The sequence below is a fragment of the Passer domesticus genome, chromosome 2 (assembly GCF_036417665.1).
Source record: "Passer domesticus isolate bPasDom1 chromosome 2, bPasDom1.hap1, whole genome shotgun sequence".
In the NCBI taxonomy this organism is placed as follows: domain Eukaryota; kingdom Metazoa; phylum Chordata; class Aves; order Passeriformes; family Passeridae; genus Passer; species Passer domesticus.
In genome coordinates this window covers 40,042,248-40,062,361 of record NC_087475.1, presented here as the reverse complement: position 1 = coordinate 40,062,361, position 20,114 = coordinate 40,042,248, and the positions used below count along the sequence as shown (strand labels likewise).

The 20,114-nt window shown below is 36.9% G+C and overlaps 1 protein-coding gene across 10 annotated transcripts in view; it reads left to right on the top strand.

Annotated features, from left to right (window-relative positions):
- PCCA (propionyl-CoA carboxylase subunit alpha) overlaps positions 1-20,114 on the top strand; it is a 269,372-nt gene that overhangs the window by 106,577 nt on the left and 142,681 nt on the right. For 9 of the 10 annotated variants that reach the window (XM_064408352.1, XM_064408356.1, XM_064408350.1 and 6 more), the window contains 5 exons: positions 7,682-7,825; positions 9,519-9,593; positions 13,983-14,102; positions 14,728-14,796; positions 15,608-15,683. In XM_064408352.1, coding sequence (XP_064264422.1) covers positions 7,682-7,825; positions 9,519-9,593; positions 13,983-14,102; positions 14,728-14,796; positions 15,608-15,683 — 484 coding nt within the window. The remainder of the gene's footprint in view (positions 1-7,681; positions 7,826-9,518; positions 9,594-13,982; positions 14,103-14,727; positions 14,797-15,607; positions 15,684-20,114) is intronic. The other variant, XM_064408351.1, reaches the window with a different exon arrangement.

Genomic DNA, 20,114 nt, shown 5'->3' with positions numbered 1-20,114 from the left:
TCACCATCATCAGAACATTTCTACTAAATTATGCATTTTCTGTCTGTTTTAATGTTTCAGCAATCTCATCAGATTGCTGTTGCTTTTTTATTTTAGATACAGACTTCAGAATATACTTGCTAACTAAACTGTGTCCAGTATTTTGCACTGCATGTCCTCTCCTTCCCTCTGGTGTATCTTTTGGATGCCTTTCAGTCTTTCTGGTAAATTATTTTGAAGTAATCAGAGTTGTATTGTTACTTTGCTGTTTTTTGGGGAGACTCTTTGGGAATATACCTTTTCTGTTGTATAGTTACACAAAAGAAGTGTAAATAGCACCTTGAAGCAAGTTGATATTTTATTTAGTTTTTGTTTTAAGTCTTGCTGCAATACTATACAAGACTGGGAAGCAAAAGAAGATTGGTGAATCGGCTCCATTGTGTCTTTTGTATGCTACACAAATTTGTTACAGATGTTTTACTGCCTCTAAATGATTCAGATAGAATGGCTTATTATTTGCTGTTGGCAATGTTCTTTTTCTTGTATCTGCTTTTCTTCCATCTTTGAGACTAGCTGGTAAGTATGAGACATAAGAGACATATGAGGATTGGATGATTGCATAGTAAAACTAGTTCTTACCTCCCATAAGAGGACATAGAGATGTCTGCCTGAGCAGCTAGCAGAGAACTTCTGTTCAGTGTCATTTAGGGCACTTTTGCAGTGGTTTTCAGACAGCACTGTTAAAGTTGAGGCAGACTAGATGTTGAATATCTGATTATTTATAGCTGCTCATAGTGTGGTGTGTTTTCTGTTATCTAGTTGTCATTAGCCTAATCAAGGGCAGTCCTGGTCTTGACAACTTATCAAGAGATTTGCAATCAATACAAAGTTTCTGACCCCTTAGACTGATAGCCTTTCTGGCTTCCAGGTTATGTTAAAATCTTCTAAGGTACTTCAGAAGTGCTGGCTTTCACCAGAAAAAGTTTCTTCTTTTCCTTACTGGAAGAATAGATAGCTTGGACTTTATATGAAGGAAGTTTGTGGTCTGTACTTAAGAAGTATCTGTTAATACATGTCTGTGTGGTGTAGCTAAGCTTCATACATGTGAAACAGTGACAGCAAAGGGAAAATTTCCCAAATTTTAGATGTTGTAGTACCTTGAAATGAGAAGCATCCCCTGTTGGCTAGAGAAACACTGAGAAATGTACAATGAGTGATGCGAATCGAGCACTTCATCAATACAATTGGTATGTTTGTGTCCCAGGCCTGTTCCCAACCTTCTGCCTCCCTCATGAGTTGTAAGATTTAAATAACATGTGAGTACTTTCCTCCTCAAAATGTGAATAAATTTGCTTAATGTAATTGAAAAGATAACACGTGTAGACTGGAGTTGAGAAATACGGTAATTTCACTAGCAGTGGGTTTTCTCTTCATGTGTCATTTTGAGTATTTTTGTCACAACTTTTTAGGAAATAAAAATTAATTTTGTAGAATAATTTGATGTGTTTGTGAGAGATTTGCTAAGAGCAAATGGCATACCTATGTTTTTAGTTTACAGTTGTCACAAGAGTATTTTATGTAAATATTTATAAAGTAACTTGACTCTAAGGCATAAAGTGAAAGTAAGTAACTTTCACAGACCTATAAAACATTACCCAGTGCTAAGACTTTTGTTTATCACTTTCTGGATTGTTATCAGATTTTACTGACCTTTGGAAAATTATATATTCCAGAGATTTGTCTTTTTGCAAAACTGTCTATGACTAGTGTAAAACATGGGAAGAATTTTTACATGCAACATGTCTTTCCTTCTCATGTTTGTCCACCCATGAAACTATAAAAATTTTGGTAGGGAAATGTCTAAAAGTAGATAGAAATCCTGTTGCAGATGGTTTGGAGCTCCACTGCTTATGAACTGGTTCTAACCGCCTTTCAATGGTATCTCTACTGTTTCTCATCAGGAGTTGGCACCTGCTACATGTTTGCTTAGTGAAGGATATTCGTGCTGGAAAATATGGCAGCTGCTACATGGAGCAGTAACAACAAAATACAAATAGCAAAGTGATGAGCTGAGTCCAGATTGCCGCCTAAAGCCACAGAGAGGTGGCGACTTTTGGTATCTACAGCAGAGCCATGGGATGGCAAGTTGTGATCTTCCTGTCTTGGTTGTGCAGAGCTTCCTGGAGGATGACTGGTGATAGGTGGGCAGGAGTATGGTAGCAGAGAAACAGGCTGTCAGGAATTAGAGTAGATTTATGTGAAGTCAGAACAGTGGGATTTCAAAATCTCAAGCTACTGTTTCTGCTGTTTGCTGAGACTTCATATTTCTTAGTAGTGGAATCTTGTTTTACTGTGACAGCACTTTGCTTCAGTCATTTTGAATAGTCTAACAAACAGTGTCAGATGGTAAAGACTTTCAATTGCTGCTAACCTGGGCTGAATTTGAACTACTGACCTAAAGGTGAAAGGTCTCTTATCCCATTACCAATCCGCTAAGCCCACCAGAATCCATTCTGCACACAGTTTATACCAGCTGTTCATGGCCATTTTTAGAACTGAAAGAAAAGGTGATTTTACTGCCAAACAACACTTCTTCGCACAAGAGGGTCAGCCGACAACAGTTAACCAGATTTTTGCCACATTCTTGCCTCCTAATGCAACTTCCATTATGTATCTAGTGGTTGTCTGCTTTTCAGGCTTCCCAAAAGAACTAGAGAAAAGCATTGCTAATTGTTGTTGACAGAAGAGAACAACATTGTTTGTGTAAGTCATTGAATCTGAAAGATGCCATTAACAGTGCTGCCAAGGCATGGAGTGATATCTTAGAGACGCCATTCCCATGTAACTCTCATAAAATACTATAAAAAAAAAGTAAAGAAAGAGGATACTACTTAATAAGTAGAGAAACAAATGGTCATTCTTCAAAGGGTACATTAGTTTCTTTGCTTTGGTGAATTTGATGTGAAGTAAACCAAAGAATAGCTGCAGTGTGACCAGAGCCATCTTGAATGAAGTGTTCTGTGAAAGCTTTAATGCTGCAGGTAAATACAGGAATTACATCTTTAGGAAAGAAAGTATTGGTTTTGTGGATATTAGTTTCTTTATTTTCTTACATTTCTTTCCATTTAGTGGAAAGAAAACTGTGTAGAATTACTGATTTTTGAGAAACTTTTTTAAGAGCGCAGGATGTTAATTGACAAAGTTATGTTGAAATTGTGAGCTAATTGACTTTTGACCTAAAGTGCATGCTCTCTGTCTAAAACACAGAAAAGATTCAGAATTCATAGGCCACATAAGATGTGTCTGTCCCATACAATGGAGAAACAAATCCTTGCAGAATATAATTGAGAACTGTGTCAATGATTATTGGAATATAACTTCCTATCCATTAAAAAATAAGTTTGTACTGAATGTCTGTGCATTTGTTTTTATTTCTACATCCTACTTGGGAAACAATAAAAGAAGTCTACCTGAGCATCTTAGCAGATGGAATTTTTTGTAGTAGTGATTGCCATCAGTTCTTCGATTGTATACTAATTAGTCAGAAAACAAACAGCAAGTGTTTTTGCATAGGATGCCTGTAGTTACCCAGTTATATATTCCTGCTTTCCATTCATCCTGTACATTAGTCCAACTATTGTCTGTTTTTCAGTAGTCTTTATGAAAAGCTGTTTTTTTGCTGTGTGCTCCCAAACCCCATGTACATGTGAACTATTTTGCAGAAAGATGTGACCCCAGTGTGCTCCTGCTCGTAGTAGTCAGGAAGCTTGCATGCCTGAAGAGCAGAACATGTGTGCATTTCTGTTGCTGCTCAGTTCTCCAAAATAGAAACCATATACTGAAATACAGGGAGTTAAGAAGCATCTGTAAGTTGGTGAGTTTGGGTCAATTGATACTGGATTTGGCTGCAGCAGCAAAGCCTGTGGGACTCCAGGTGAATCATGTTTCCTGGAAACTGAGGTGTATGTTGAAAGTTAGTTTTGAGATTATTTATCTGAATGTAAAGGGGTATATGACACCAACTAGGGACTTATAGTAGTAGGGGTGACATAGGCTATAGTTTTAAGTCTACTGAAATTTAGATTTTCTTGGCTGATGTGGTGTGCTTGAATGTTCCAACTGGTGTGTGAGTAACTTGATGCCTTAAACACACAGGGACAAGAGCAGTCTGTGAGTGTCCAGAAGTGTTTGCTGTTAGATCTGAGTACCTTGATAGTCTTGAGAAAAATGTGTCCCAGAATTATTCCCCTGATTATAAGGGGGACAGTCATCACGAGTTTAATTCTTAGCTCCTACCTTTCATAAAAACTGCATGACTGTTTTTGTAGCTGTGGATGAACCCCACTGTGGTAAAACTTTAAAACCAGTCACAGAACAGGAGGAGAATTAGGAGCCTTTCCATACTGTTCCGGTGACGGATGCTAACTGGCCTGTGATGTTGGTAGGTTCCCAATTTTATATACCTACGTTACCATCTATAAACTGGGACGTAATTATTATTTTCTGACAGGCTTTGCTACTAGTTTCTCTTGCTGTATAAATGGGAAGAGGTTAGTGAAGCAAAAGCATTTGCAATGCTCATGGGAAATCTGGTTGCTGTGGTATGTCTTAAGAGCAGTAGATCCAGTATGAAGGGAAAACACTTTCCCTTCACTGTATAGTTATTGCTGGTTATAGCAGGGCTTTGTGGACTTGAAAGCCAGAATATAAACGGCATCTTACAGAGACTTAAGACTTTTTAGAGGTGGTATATATTGTTCTTAAATCCATTGAAATGATGACTTGTTATCAACTGTTTATGAGCAGACTTGGTGTAAATAAAGGAACTGATAGTAAAGGTGTTCCTTTTGGCACACCTTTGGTTCCTCTCTAACTAATTGAGAGTTCTTGTTGATCAATTTTTTCTGCCTGTCCTGTTGAGAATAAGGTACAGCTGCCTTGATACAGCTATGATCTGTAGATTGCTTGCTGCAGCCATGTCTGGTTTTGCCCTTTGAGTTGAAAAGCGCAGTAATGTGTGAATGCAAATACTATTGTATAACCATACCAACACTGGCTTTTTAATGGCTGGGGTTCACTGGCAACATCTTGGATCAGTTAACTGCAAAACTGAGTATGACCTAAAGCTAAGGGAGTTGATCAGTTGAGTGAGATTCAGCTCCATTTATGAGCAAACTTCCATTCATCTTGTCAAAAATATAGTACTTGACTTAGTCTCCATGTGCTGGCAAGTAAAGGCTGTTGGTGGAGAGGGGATATAGCATAAAATGAATAGAACAAAATAGAACAGGCAGGCAGAATAAAGACAGCACCTGAAATAGAAAGTGGAAAAGAGGACAGTGATTGAAGTTGAGCTTTTAAGAGTGATTTTACAACAGATACAATTACTTTAGACAATTATTAGTTGTAGTCTTTGTAGAGATTTCAAGATTAAAGTTCTTTGCTACCATATTTCATCTGATGGTCTTAATGAATATGAAAATACATTAAAATGTATTTGGTACCCCAAATTAATGCTGTGATTGGAATTGTCTATGTTATGCCTAAATAGTAGTAGTTGAAGCAGAGTCCTAAAATAAAGTAGGACTTCTCCCCATCCCAAAAAATAAACCCTCAACATTTTTTCCTATACATATTTTCTGAATGCTGTTTTGTGTGGAGACACAAAGGGAGTATTTTGAAGAAACAGAAGAAAATATTGACCAAGTCAAAGATCTGTATTGAAGAATGGATTAAATAAATGTTTGTGAGTCTTAAGAAGCAAACAACAAAAATATTTTTCTTTTCAGAGACATTCCATCTTATTTTGATCATCAACAATAAAACTGAAAACAACAATGAAGCTATTGAATCTGGAATGCCAATTGCTATCCAAGAAAAATGGCAGTATAACTAAATAATGCAAATGTCTTTGGAAAAAGAAAAAGTATTTTAATTATCTGGAATGTTAAAATTCCAAACATGTTCCCAGCTCAGAGGTAATCTTTTAAAACTTAAATTCCAAAGTAGGAAAATAAGTTCTGTTGTCCAAATATGAATGTGTGATAAGTAACTTTCTATTAAAACTTAGGGAGTTTTAATAGAAACTTCAATTCATAATAGAAATTGAATTGCTTCAATTTAACACTGCAGGATAGACACTGAGATGTTTCATAGATTCTCAAAATACTGTTATTAAGCTTGACATGCTGGAGACTATCATGTGTTAGGTAGAATCAAGATTGAATCCCAAAGGTACATCCTTAAACTGTATAATCAGATTCCCATTTCAATGTCACTTTTGTCCTTCAAAGAATAGGTGCTTGTTTCAGTGATGATTTGTCATTAAAATTATGTCAAAACGTCTTAAAATGTTGTTGAAACTCTAAACAAACTCACAGCACACACAGGGCTAATTATGGATGCCATCTGTTTATTTTTACAAAGCTTTTTTTCTTAAAGACCAAAGCATCTACTTGTTCTGGTTAGCCACAATGTTGTTATAATGACTGAATATTTTCCTTAATACTTTATACTTGAAGGAAGAAAGACAAGTGGTTTGGTCAGTGACCTTTTCCTGTGTCAGAAAAGGTACATAGCATGACATCACACGCTAAACAGTTGGAAAGTTCATTTTCTTGAGGTATTTTTCCCCTTGGAGCAAAAAATTTTATAACAAAAATGGCAGTTCTGTCGTGGTTTCTGTATGGAAGGTGGTATCGCTGTTTCTGTGGGAAGAACGTGCTTTTAGAATGCTTACCTTTTACTTGATCAATGTGGTGGTGGTCAGAGGAGGCACCTTGGCTGCTTTTTACTGTCCTATGCCTAGTTAAAGGCTTTTTGAAGTTAATCAACATGCTCGTTTCTCTGCCCATTTGAAGGCAGAAGTGTGTCTGCACGTGCATGTGCATGCTTGTACGCACATCCCGCGTGAGCGCGAGCGACGGCAATTCCCAGGGCAGCGTCTTCCAAAGCCGTTAGCGGCAATTTGCTGAGTGCGCAGAGCCTCTCTGCTGGTCCAGCCCAGCTATTGTGCATGCTAAGCACTAAACAGATAAGTCTGGGGAGGGGGAAAAAAAATTGAAGGATCCCATCTGCTCATTTCTGCTACACTGCGCTGATGCAAGATTACGCTAATCTGGTTGCTTGTCAGGACAGGTTAGTGAAAGAAGGCGAATGGGTGAGATATAGGCTACGCCGGTTCTGTGGAAAATTGGTAGCAGCTCCTGTACGTGCCATGTTAAGTGTAGCAGAATGGGTTGATTATCAGCTACTTGGAGATTTTCAGTTAAAATATAGTTATGGCCACAGTGAGTCTCTTGAAAACAGAATTGAATGGGAAAAGCTTCCAAACAAAGAAAAATTAACTCCTTGTCACTGGATGCATTTGAAATTGTAAAATAAGTGGGAAAAAGCCCCCAACCAAACAAAAAATCCCTACAAACCCCCAAATCCTCCCAGGTCACCTCTCTAGTTTTCCTTTTGTTTGCTGCTCTGGGTTATTGTAATCTGCTAATTATTTTTTTGTGTTCTTCATGCAAAGACAGCAGTTGCTGTAGTTGAAGTAGGGTTTTTTTGTGGAAAAAGACCAAAATAGAAACATAGTCTTTCTCGGTTCTTTTGCAGGTCAAATTTCTTGTTTATCTGTGTTTGTTTACAGAGAGGTGCTTTTTTTATTGGTTGCTTTTTGTTACCTACTGACTGACAGTTGTTGACCTTGCAGGTTGAACATCCCGTCACAGAATGCATTACCGGCCTGGACTTAGTCCAAGAAATGATCCGTGTTGCTAAGGGTTACCCTCTCAGGCACAAACAGGCTGATATTCCCATCAATGGCTGGGCGGTTGAATGTCGAGTTTATGCTGAGGTAAATGAGTGGTAATGGGGAGGAGGGGGTAGGTGGTTCAATTGTGGCGTAATAAAACCCAGGTGTGGATAGATGCCAAGGTGAAATCAAGGAATATCATGTGAAAGTCATGATTTAGAGCATGTAACATGAATGGTTAATGAGGTTTTGTAGAATTGTCAAGTTCTTATTTTTTAATTAAAAATATGGTCTGTGTTTCAACATGGACTTTTCCTGAAAATTGAAAGTAAAGATGGTAAAAGGGAGATAAGCAAATATCATTAGAAATAAACCTGCATGCTCAGCTCCCGTTTAATGATGCTGTAATTATTTACCAGAGTTAACTACTCTTTCCAAGTTTCTGAAATGTGTAGTTGGAACTTGTTGACTTTAAAAGACAGTTGAAATTCAATGTCTTACAGAATTTTTGTTTTTATAATAAAACTTTTGAAAAGGTCATTGAAAAACCAAGTTACACATTTTCTGAAACCACAGTTTATAGGATAAACTTTCAAAGCACATTCCAAAACAATAACTATAATTATGAGGTGAGTCTCTATCTTACCTTAAAGAAGCTTATGAATATTTAAATCCCATTTTCAAGCACCTTCAAGACATTTTGATGTAATGTCATTTTGGTATCACTTTTGATACATGAAAATGAAAAAATTGTTAAGTAAAGAAAAAAAATCATTGAGTTACAGTGTGATTTGGGTTGGGGGGAGACCTTGAAGATCATCTAGTCCCAACCCCCCTGCCATGGGCAGGGACACCTTCCACTAGACTGGGTTGCTCAGAGCCCCATTGGCGCCTGGCCTTGAACGCTTTCAGGGATGGGGGCTGGAAAATAATGCTTATCTTCCTTCATTTACTTTCAGGAACATTTTAGGTAACTCTGCATTTCAAAACTAATTCAGCACCTTGAGACATTTTTTTCCCTTGCTTAACTGTTGAGACTTTTGTTACCTAGACCATCTTATTTGATTTTTTTTTTTCTTTCATGACATTCACATAACCTCCAAATTGCTCTACTCTGATTCAAAGTTGTACAGACTATTTTGATAAAGAATAAATATTTGCCCTGTGACTGGCATGGAAACTGTTCTGAATTTTAGTAGGCTTTACACTGGAGTAACTGATACTTAGGCTTTTTTTTTTTTTCAGCTTAAATACCCTGACATTTATAAGTAATGAATCCAACTACTTTGCCATGAATTAGGTTAGTCTGTAGGCCATATATTTATTTGTTTTCCTATTAAGTTTGTATCGGTGTTGCATTATGTACCTTAATGTAGGTTTCCAGTGGCATAAACATGGTTTGACTTAAGATAATTGACATTCTAAGTGCCCTTTTTATCTCTGAAAATCTTTTCTTGTACTCTCTTCTCAAGCCTGGCCTCCTGAATACTTTCCCATCCTTCTTCAAAGTCTAGCTAATGAAAATGTCATCTTTGTATATTTTATTTTGGTATATTATAACTGGGTGCAGAATACTTATTTTCTTTTTGACTGATGCAAGAGATTTTATATACTTCCATTTCTATATTTGGAGTTGTGGGGACATACAGATGAAGAAATGTTCTTCGACACAAGTAATTCTGGGCAAAAAAAGAGTCATTCCAGTAGCAGTTTCTGTTATACTTAAAGCTTTTAAACATTATCTGCTCCACATCTGCAAAAGCTTAATGCTTTCTCATGTTGAATTTTTTTCCAGGACCCCTACAAATCTTTTGGCCTGCCATCCATTGGTAAACTGTCTCAGTATCAGGAACCATTGCATGTGCCAAGTGTAAGTAACTCTGTTCTGGTTTTCGTAGGTGCTGAGTGTCTCTTATATAAAGACTGTAAATACTCAGCAGCTTTGTAAACCAAGCCTTTTTTCCAGCTTTTTGCCAGAGTGGGGACAGGACATGGCAGTACTGATTTGTGCAACCTGAAAAACTGCTTAAAAGTGAACAGTTCCAAACTGAGTTAAAAATGTTCAGATTGGGTATAACAGGAACCCAATACATGCTGAAATAGTTTATTCTGTAACTCTCAGCTTAAGTTTTTCAAACACAGCTTTAGTAAATGTACTTGTGGTCATTAAAAATGACAGTAAACTGTTGAGTCAGCTCTTTAAACATAGAGAACTGGGGACATTGGTGGGAAACTGCCAGCACTTTTTGTTTAGTTTTATAGACTTTAAAGAGGAGTTTCTTACAGGGCTTATTACGTGTTTCAGGATACAGCCTAACCATATAGAATAGGTGTTTAGAAAACAGTGTTTTCTGCTGAGTGTAAAGAGCTGCCTTTCTGTAAAATCAAGGTAGTCTTAAATTATAAGTGCACATATACATGAGTGACACTGTGTCAGTGCAATGATGAGAATGTACCATCTGTGAATACAATTATTCAGTCTGATTGCTTGCATGGAAAATACTGAGAGATTGCAGGAGGAATCTTAAATGTGGAGTTGTTATTGGATATATGATTTATTTCACTTTTTAAATTGTTTTTGCTCGTGTACTTTCCAAAGGGACCTGACCCTTTCTGGTCTTTAAGGCTTCATGCTGTGTTCAAAGCCTGAAAGGAGAAAAAAAACTGTGAAGATCTAAAAGGCATTATGTGCTCTTAAAGAAGAGATGAGGGAAAAAGGTATCACTGGATGTATCTAAACTTCTTTTTAATGAAACAAAGAGTGTATTTAATAAGAATTTATAATGAGTACTCCAGTGGTTGTTAGAAGTTTTCACCATGTTGTAATAGCTAACACGATGTCAAACATTTTGCCCTTGCAAGTTTTTGCAATTTGCAATTTTCCAAACGTGAGACCTGTTGAAAGTACAAGTGATAATGGACAAACTATACCCCCTACAGTCTTTGTCCCACCAAATCTTTCTTCAATTAATGCTGCAGCAGGAGTTTTATGTAATAACATTTGCGCTTGTGAGCCATCCATACAAAGAAAAAACAATTAAAATGCCTTAAATGTTCTGCTTACTGCTGTTATTTGCTTGTGTGAATGTTGCATGTCAGCTAAATGGACCACGGAATAGATAAAGTGATTGGGTGTAGGAGAGTGCACACTAAGCTTTGTCTATCATTATTGCTGGGAGCAATCAAATTGATGCCAGCAGGACAGTAGACGCGTTGACAGCTGTAATTATGTATCTCCATGGTGATCACTTTTGGCCTGTCATGGAGGCCCATGAGTCCCCTCCCTTGCAAGCATTTAATCAGATTGGGCTGTCACTTGTCAGGTAGATGGGGTGGGCTGGGAGTTGTGCTTAGGGGGAGAGGTGAATTGAAAATGAAGGGTGGGAGACGCCTGATTGCTTCACGTAGTCCATCGTGGTACCAAAGAAAGGGATTTTAATTACACTGGAGGCTTCAGAGCATTGGGTTGAGGAGCTCATATGGAGTCTCTAGGCTTTCCCTTCCTGTTTACTTCCACTGTCATATTAAAAAATAGAAGAACTATTTTTATGTAGATACTCATGATTTGGTGTCTTAATACACATATTTCTGCTAGCATGAAACTAATTTCTCTCCTGAGAACGTCATGCTGCTAAGAACAAAATTAATGTGGCTAAAAAGGTACAGCTTTACAGGCCCATTGTGCCGTGGTGTTTGTTTTCTGCATTTTAAATTTTAGAGTTGTCAACAATTTGCCTTGAGAAAAATTAGCAGAGACTTGTAGTGTGTTACAGCAAGTTCAGCTTATGTGTTATTGCCAAATGTATTTGCAGTTCATGTCTTCTGTGTCTCAAGTTAGATCTGATTGCCTACCATGCCTGTGTGTCAGCTGCCCATGCTGGTGGAACTGGTGAGAATGGCTGTGTGAGAGCCATGTTTTGCTTAGCCATAGAGAAGAATATGATGGCTGTTTTTGTGTCATGTAGTTTCTAATTTCCTTAGAACATGGTGCTCATAAATGCCAAATATTTCTTTTCTTTGATAATGAAGCTGAAGACAGGTAACTACAAGCCAGCCCCTTATGTATGGTAGTGAACTTTGATGTTTGATGCTCCTACACGACGTGTTCTGCTGTATCTGGAGAGCTCCAGCATTGCTCTCTGTTAGTGTGAGCAGCAGTTTGGTATTTTAATGACTCCTACCAGGAAAAGAAAATTCTTAGACTCAGATATAGCAAAGAATTGAGAAATACTAGAATCTGTTTGTGTTCCTAAGTGGAATTTGATGCATTAAGAGTTCATTGCAGGACTGAGATACAGATTGTGCTTCCCCCAGGCCCCCCCACTCAAGCATTTCTTATTCATTTTGCTGTTGTCCTAATGTAATAACACATGAGGATAATACAACAGCAATAAAGTGTTAGGGCTGTAATATGAATGAGCTCTAGGCTACACAGGACCTTTAACCCTTGCTTTTGCTAAATATCTTAAATAGTGAGTAAAAGAAAGGAACTATATTAAACAGAAGCAAATGCTGGAGGTCTAATAAATATTGCTATTATTTATCAAGTTCAGCACATTATAGTGAGTAGCTGTTGAATTAGGGTTTCTTGTTCATCCAATATTCATTAAATTCTGTCACACCATATAGTTTATAAAATCACCTACTGTTACCAGGCTCTGCAAATGTAAGCACCACAGGGAGAATTTAAGATAGTATAAATGTATTTCTTTTTGCTGTCATTTTTCTGATCATCTTGAGTTTATTTTATAAAAATTAACTTCCATAGAGGACTCCAGATTTTTTTAAAGGATGTTATGCAGTAGTTTAAGTAGTCTGTATTCACAGTAGCCTTTTCAAGAGACTGTAGTTAGAGAAAAAGTGAATTTTGTAGTGGTCATGTACATGTGTTGTGTATGAACAGAAACATAGAGCCAGGCAGAGCATATAGTTGATAGCCTCAGAAGTCTTAGTTAACTTTAGGGTCTGACTAACCTGCTTATTGTGGGTCTGAATTATGCACCTTTCATATGTTTTTTCTTTGTCAAAAGATGACATACATGTGTTAATACTTACCTATGCATATGTAAAGCACTCCAGAATGCTTGTGTGCAATCACTTTATAGGTGCTGCTTCAGAGACAAAAGTCACAGTACAATTCAATTATGTGTGGAGTATGTATGGCATATCTTGTCTTATGTATGTATTTATTGAGTATTAAAAAGAAAGTCAAGGGCAGAGGATTTCTCTGGAACTGAGTAGGTAAATTAATTCTTTCTGATTTAAATGTGAGAACATGTACATTGACTTTATACATGGACAGCCATTCTGCGAGAAAGGATGGTTTAGCCACTGGAAGAAAGGAAGCTGAGAAGTACACTGCATGTTTTTTCTGTAATCATGACATGTCTGAACTACCTTCTCATCAGTAGCTAATGTTCAATGCACCTGATGTGAGTAGTGGGGAGCCCAGTTAAGCACAGATAAAGCACATTCAGGTAAGAATCTATTAGTGGTACAGAAGTAATGCTGCCTTTACATGTGAATAAGTATAAAAAAATGTAAATATGTAAATATAAATATATGAATACAAACATGTGAATATGTTAATTTCTTCTTAAAATAAATATAATATCCTTAGAACTAGTCAGACAATGTTTCTTACTGAAGAATGTGAATACACCTGCTAGGGTATCTTTTCATGTCATTTAGATAATAAAGTCATCATCATGCCCTCATGTGGATTCTCTAGACAAGAGGTTCTACATGTGGTCCCTTGATAATTGCCTAAATTAAAATATTAAAGGCCTAACAGCCGTTGCGTTGACCTTTTTCTGCCTTGCTGCAGACAGATGAGCTGCTGTTTATTACAAAGGTTCCTTCCCACAGGTGAAGATTTAAGTGAGATTCCAGGACCCTCTTTCCCACCCCTTTACAATGCAGTATATCAGAGCCCTGCTGTTTCAACAGCTTTGATTAGAGCCCTCCATCCTTATGATCCCCAGAATGCATTTATCACTCAAATTATTTTGATTAGTTTAAAAAAATATTTCAGATTCCAGTGCTCGAAACCAGCAATTTAATAAATATTTATTCCCCAGAAATTGCTCATTTGAAAAGTTTTATATGGCTAACCTCATTGTTACAGTGATGAAATCAAACTGAGAGATGAAAACAAGAATCAGCAATATACAAACTAACTTGTTGGCTGGTTAACAGCAATCAGCCTCTTCAAAAGAAATTTTTGAACTCGTGTTATTTTTTTCCATGAATATTGCAGAATCAGAGCTTTAATTGGGGCTGTGTCCTTACAAAGCAAAGCCATGGAAAAAGCTGTGTAAACATTAAAGCCTCGGGGGAAGAGCAGCTACAGAAAAAAAGATGTTTAACAGTTGAGAGGGTGAGTCAGAGAAGGAAAGTGTTACAGACATGAAAATCATGGGCTCAGTATTCCTATGGAGCTGATAAGCAGAGCTCCAAAGTTCCTGCTGAATGCTCCCTACTTCTATTTCTACTGAAGCCCTTGGAAGGGCTGTAGCAGAACATGAGGGATGTGATTACATGTAGATGTAGAAAGGCTGTGATTATAAGGGTCATCCCTCATGCCAGGTGTCAGTCAGAAAAATAATTACAACTGTATTTTATTGCAGGGATTAAATCAGAATTGAATATGTTTAGAGTTGAAGCGAGTGTAACACAGCTGAAATTCTTAGATCAGATTTACTGTGTTTACTGTGCCTTCTAGAGAACAAAGGAGAATTTTGACTATGAACTCAAGATTGCAGTCAAGTTTCTCATAAAGGAGAGACTAATTTGCAAATGTTTTTGCTGGTGAAGAAAAAAGCTTCCCTTCCCTCCTCCCAGGTTCTCTGAAAACAAATAATTATTCTAGTCTTTCCAGAGTGAAAAATGTATGTGATAAGCTTTGTTGGGGTTATGGTTTAAGGCTGATGGGTAGATTTGATCCTCATGTTTAAATTTTTTTCCCAGTAATATATAATTATTTTCACTTCTTATTTTTGAAGGTACGTGTTGACAGTGGTATACAACAAGGAAGTGACATTAGCATTTATTATGATCCCATGATCTCAAAAGTGAGTTGAACATTATTTCTAAATATTCTAAGGGTATGAAGTACTGATTTTATACACAGATCTTTTATGAGAGAGATACTAAAGGATCGGTAAATCAGTGTTTTAAAGGTGCCAGGCATAACATGCCTCAAGGGAATACAAAAGAAGTGAAGCAAGATGTGGAGTAGAGGAAATCTGGTGTCACTTCTAAATAAAATTCTTTTTACCTTTTGACACTATAGTTATATGTCTTGCAGTTTCTAATTATTAAGAAGATTCTGATTTAAACACCAGCCTTTATTGTCTGACTTAGATACTGCCAATCTATCTTTTTTAATATGGTCTAGCTTGGATGTAAGTGTCAATAATTATGGCTTCCAAAAAGAAGCATTGAAAGAAATGCTTGGTAGTGTCTCTTAGTATTAGTTCTTATTCACGGGGAATATATTGGTAAAATTAAAATGTGACGTGATAGAGTCTAGTCCTCAAAATAATGATATCTTAGGAGTTTGTTGGGCATTATGAATCTGGTGAATCAGCTTGGATATTGAACATCTTGTCTGATTTTCTGACAGCTTGTTTAGATACTTTTAAGTTTTATGAAAGAAACAGTGATTGGCCTTCTTTCATTGAGTGGGATAAGAGTTCTTAGCATTTTCTTTAAATTTCAGGGAGCCTTTCTAGCACAAATACAGTAATGGTTCACAAACACAGAAATGCTTTTTTATGACTGCAGAAATGCTACAAACCTATTTCATTTTTAAATGCTATTCAAATTCTAGAAAAAAACATATAATTTCTAGGTAATATAAATACCTTTTTTTTTCTTTAGCTGATTACCTATGGCTCTAATAGAGCTGAAGCACTGAAAAGAATGGAAGAGGCTTTGGACAACTACGTAATTCGAGGTAACAAGAGAAATTTGGATTCCTAGTGTGATAGGCTGTCATCTATTTCAAGAAAACAGCTTGAAAATGTAGTAATTAGCAAATTGAGTAAAGTTCCCACTTCTTAAGTGCAAATTAAAAAAGGAAAAGCTTGTGTTAATTAAGCTGAGAAGATACATCAACTCTAAAGAGACTTTTTTTTCAATTTTTCTCTTGGATATTGTAAGATAAATATTTAAATAACTTTCCTTTAAAACTCATAGTTCTCACTGAATGGTAGCATGTAAATGATTTATTATGTTGTAGAGGGGGAAAAAAAGGCCATTACACTGTAAGAAATTTAAAGTATTGCAATTTTTTAGGAGTTTAATACATTGATGGCAATTAAATATTATCACAATGCAGTGGTTGATTGTGTATATATATATATATATGTGTGTGTATATATGTATATATTTCCCTACTTTTCAGGGTCATTGTTTAGGTTTGGGCAGATACAGATGTAGGCTATTGATCAGCATGTGCTTCAGTTCTTGCTCACTGATTGCATAGGAGATGCAGCCATTCTTCCAGGCTTTCCAGGCAGCAGTGGTAAATCAGCCCTGACCACTTTTATCTTTTTAAGTTTTGGTTAGGGGAGCCATGTTTTGTGTGGGAGAAATCTTTAGGTCTTCCTCTGTGTCTTACAGAAAATGGGAAGGACAGCTCAGGATAAGAGAGGTAAAAATTTCTGTGAAGTTTTTGTAAAACTTGGTTTGGCTTGAATGCTGAGCTGCTGAATGGTACAGTTGTCCTGTCAAACTTCAAAGATTTATCTGTCTAGGGGAAAATGAACATCCCTCTACCACATTGTAGTTAGATACATGGTAGGATTAACCATTGTAAATGAACTGCTAACTCTAACATAGATTTATATTGGTGCAACTTGAGCCATTAGACTATTGCAGTACAATGTGCTGATGTAAACCCCTGATGTAAAACAGCTGAGTAAATTTATATGCGAGAGAAATTCATACTGCTGTAGTTAAATTGATGTGAAGTGGGATTTGTTGGTGTTGTTATTAATGGAGACAGGCTCTGGATTCACACTCTGTTGTATTGACAGCAAATGAAGCTAAAAGTATTTTATTTGATGAGAATATTGCAATGTGTGTGCAGCACTGTTTTTTATTGTGTGCTATAATATGGGATGGAAACTGGTAGTTTGTGTTTAGGTGTTTTACACAGATGTACCCAATAACAGTTCCACAGATTATAAATATTAGTGCAGTATATGAGACCTTACACCTGAAAAGTACTAATTTCTATTCTTGAGGGTTTTACAGTCTTTTTATTAGTATGCATGTATTCATCATATCTAATGTCTCTGTAGTATTTCTATCTGAGAAAGCTTTTAGTCTATTAAAAACATTTAAAGAGGTAATTAGTGAACTACAGGGGGATTTTTTTCTAAAGTACTGCAAACCACAAAATGTAATGTACTACAGGTTTAAAAAGCAGATGAATTTTCAGAACACCTTTTTAGTTGCAGTGGCCAGTGGTTTCCATTTGAAAACCACCAAGATTTTTGTGTAGTTTTACACAGCTGGTAGTTTCTTCTCAGAGTTTATTTAAAATGGAACATTTGTGGATATTAAAGTATCTCTTCTCTTGCCTAGTGTGAATGATTTTGGTAGGGTACTTAGTAGAAACTGTCTAATCTGTCATATTATAAACTGCATTGGCATGTGCAGAACTCCTTTTTTGGTTGGGGTTTTTTTTTTGGTACCCTAAAATGATAGTGTATATTTTTGCTTTGCAAAGTTGGGTTTCTATGTAACAAAATATTAAACTGCCTTGGTCTTTTGTAAAGTGCATCACATTGTCTTTTCCAATTTGAGTTTTTGTTAGTAGTAAAAGATACAATTTTTTTTTTTACCTATTGTTGAAGTTCGTTTTATGTTTGATTAGTGAGCTTGTAGATAGAGATTACCAGTCTTCCTGAATAGTATGTCTAGATCCCTGTTTCTCAGCACAGCCCCCTTGTCCCTCTGAAATTCTAGGGAGCAGCATTTATGTTTGCATGGTGTTTTAGAGACACTGTGGTTTTTCCCTGTAAGTAATGAACTCTTCTAGAGCATTTTAGATAAGCAATACCAGCCGAAATCAGTGTCAGTTGTAGTGATGATGTATGCTGGGAGAATTTCAGATTTAAAATCCCAAGGATTGCAGGTTCTGTAAACAAAGATGCTTGTTCACTCACATAGGGTGGGAATGGGATGTAGGGTGGCTGGGTAACAGGTCAAGGACCATCTAATGCATAGCTTGGGGACTGCTAATGGAGGATGGAGTCTTCCCAATCACTTCTGTGTCACCAGTTCAAAGCAGACAAAAGTTGGTAAGGAATTTGAGTCACTACTGTTTTGATGGTTGCTTGCTGACCTGTGTGAAATCAGTGGCTTTTATCCAGTTCCTAGAAGACAAATGTCTTTTTGGAGCAAATGCCACTACACAATGTCATTCATGGCAGTCTCAGCAGAGAATCCAGGACTGAAGTAGCACAGTGACCCTTCAGGAGGTGACTCATCTAGGCTGGGTTGAAGCATGTTGGCAGTGTGAAGGGCAAGGACGTACTCTGCTGCTCCTTGTCTGTTGGCTCTGTGAGAAAACATTCAGTTTCTTTGCTGTGGCTTTGAGGTATTCAAAAGTTACCCCATTCCTTTTTAGCTCTGTTCCACTTACAGGGAACAAGTCCCCGGAGAGGTCTTTATTGGCTTGTTTTCTTGGACTGGACACTACCTGGCCTTGAGTTTTTCATGGTTTAGTCACCCTTCCCAGTTGAATGTGCCCAACAAGATAATGGAGGAAATTCAAATAATTAAATTGTAAAAATAGTCTAATACTTGCAAAGGAAGTAGACTTCAGCAAAATTGGAGTAAGTCATACCTTAAGCAGCCAAGACTGCATCATATAGTGCCTGCAATAGCTGTATTAAGTAAATATGGATATTTGCAACAATGCTGTGCTCTGAAAATGCCTGATGCATGAATATTTTATTACCATTTGGGCTGATGACAACTTGTCCACAGTGAAAAAAGAAATTGTGCAGTCTGCTCATTGGTAGATGCTAAGAGTATGACTAAGTCAAGATTGAGTCAAGATAGAGTCAATGTGATCGTGGGAATGTAATCTCAAACTTTTTTCCTGTGTATATTCCATTGTTGTTAATGGGAGCAGATGAAAGTCTAGGATAGCTTTTCTTTGAGTTGTGGATTAGATTAAATGATCTCTTGAGGTTCTTTACACTCTAAATTATTCTGACAGGAACTGACTTCTCCACTGAGAACTGATCTGAATTCAAAATCTCAGCTGAGACTCCAGAATGACAAAGGGTCTAATTAGGTAATATTTTTGTCTCTGAGTCTTGCAGTATAATTCAGGGGTGATTAACGTTAAGGGTCCAACTCAGATTTCTCTCAAGAAGAGAAATTTGTTTTGTGCAGTGATTACTGGAAAATTTGTGAATAGTGAAAAGTTCAGGATTCCAGTCAAGCAGAGAGGCACTGTTGCTCAATTGGGAAGGGGCATGATTTATTTCTTTTGAGCATGCACTGTTATTAGTAGTTCATCTCTGTATCTTATGGTACTTTTTCCAGAAACTTTTTTTGTTTTGTTTATTTTAGGGGAATTTAATTTGAACAGCAGAAATAAGGTATTCAAAGAATGCCTTTCAGTGTATATCCTGTGTGTGTAAACATGGTGTGGTATGCTTTCCTTCTTGGCTTTTCTAAAGTTTTAATAGGCTTTTGACATTTCTGGTGCTGGATAATCTGTTCATTTGAAGGCTTGTATAAATCCCAGTATGAAGTTTCGGAAAGTTTGTGTATGAAATTTATTTTTATCTATTTAAATAAAAGAAATGGTTATATTTATGCATCAAGTAGACCACATTGTCAATTCACTAGAGGGTCTGATTGGACAGATAGCTCATATCCTTGAGTGCAGATTATAGGAATCTTTCCTTTGACCTCTGTTTGCTTTTTATCTTCCCTGAGCATTCAAAAGTAAAGCAATAATATGAAGTTTAAGTCTTTGTATAAAGTCAACCCTTCTCTGTAGAGATTCTGCTTGCTGTGTGCAGAGAGGAATGCATTAGACCATTAGGGAGAAGGAAGAGGTGAAGCAGCCTCTGAAGAAAAGAGTAAGCAGCAGATAGAGCAAGAAGGAGTAGAAATGAGGAGTAGAATAAGGGAGCCACCAGCTGGGGATGGGGGAATTTTCCAGCATGAAGTGAAAGAGTAAACATAAAATAGAAAACAGCAAAGTGTTAAATGTTTGAGGGAAGAAAAATGTAGAACTTAACTCTTGAGTGCAGACCTGCCAGAATAGTGGCAGCAAAAATTGTTGTCTTGAGCTTTTGCAACTGTAAACACACTAACTGGGGGGGAGGGGGGGGAGAACTGTACTTAGTGG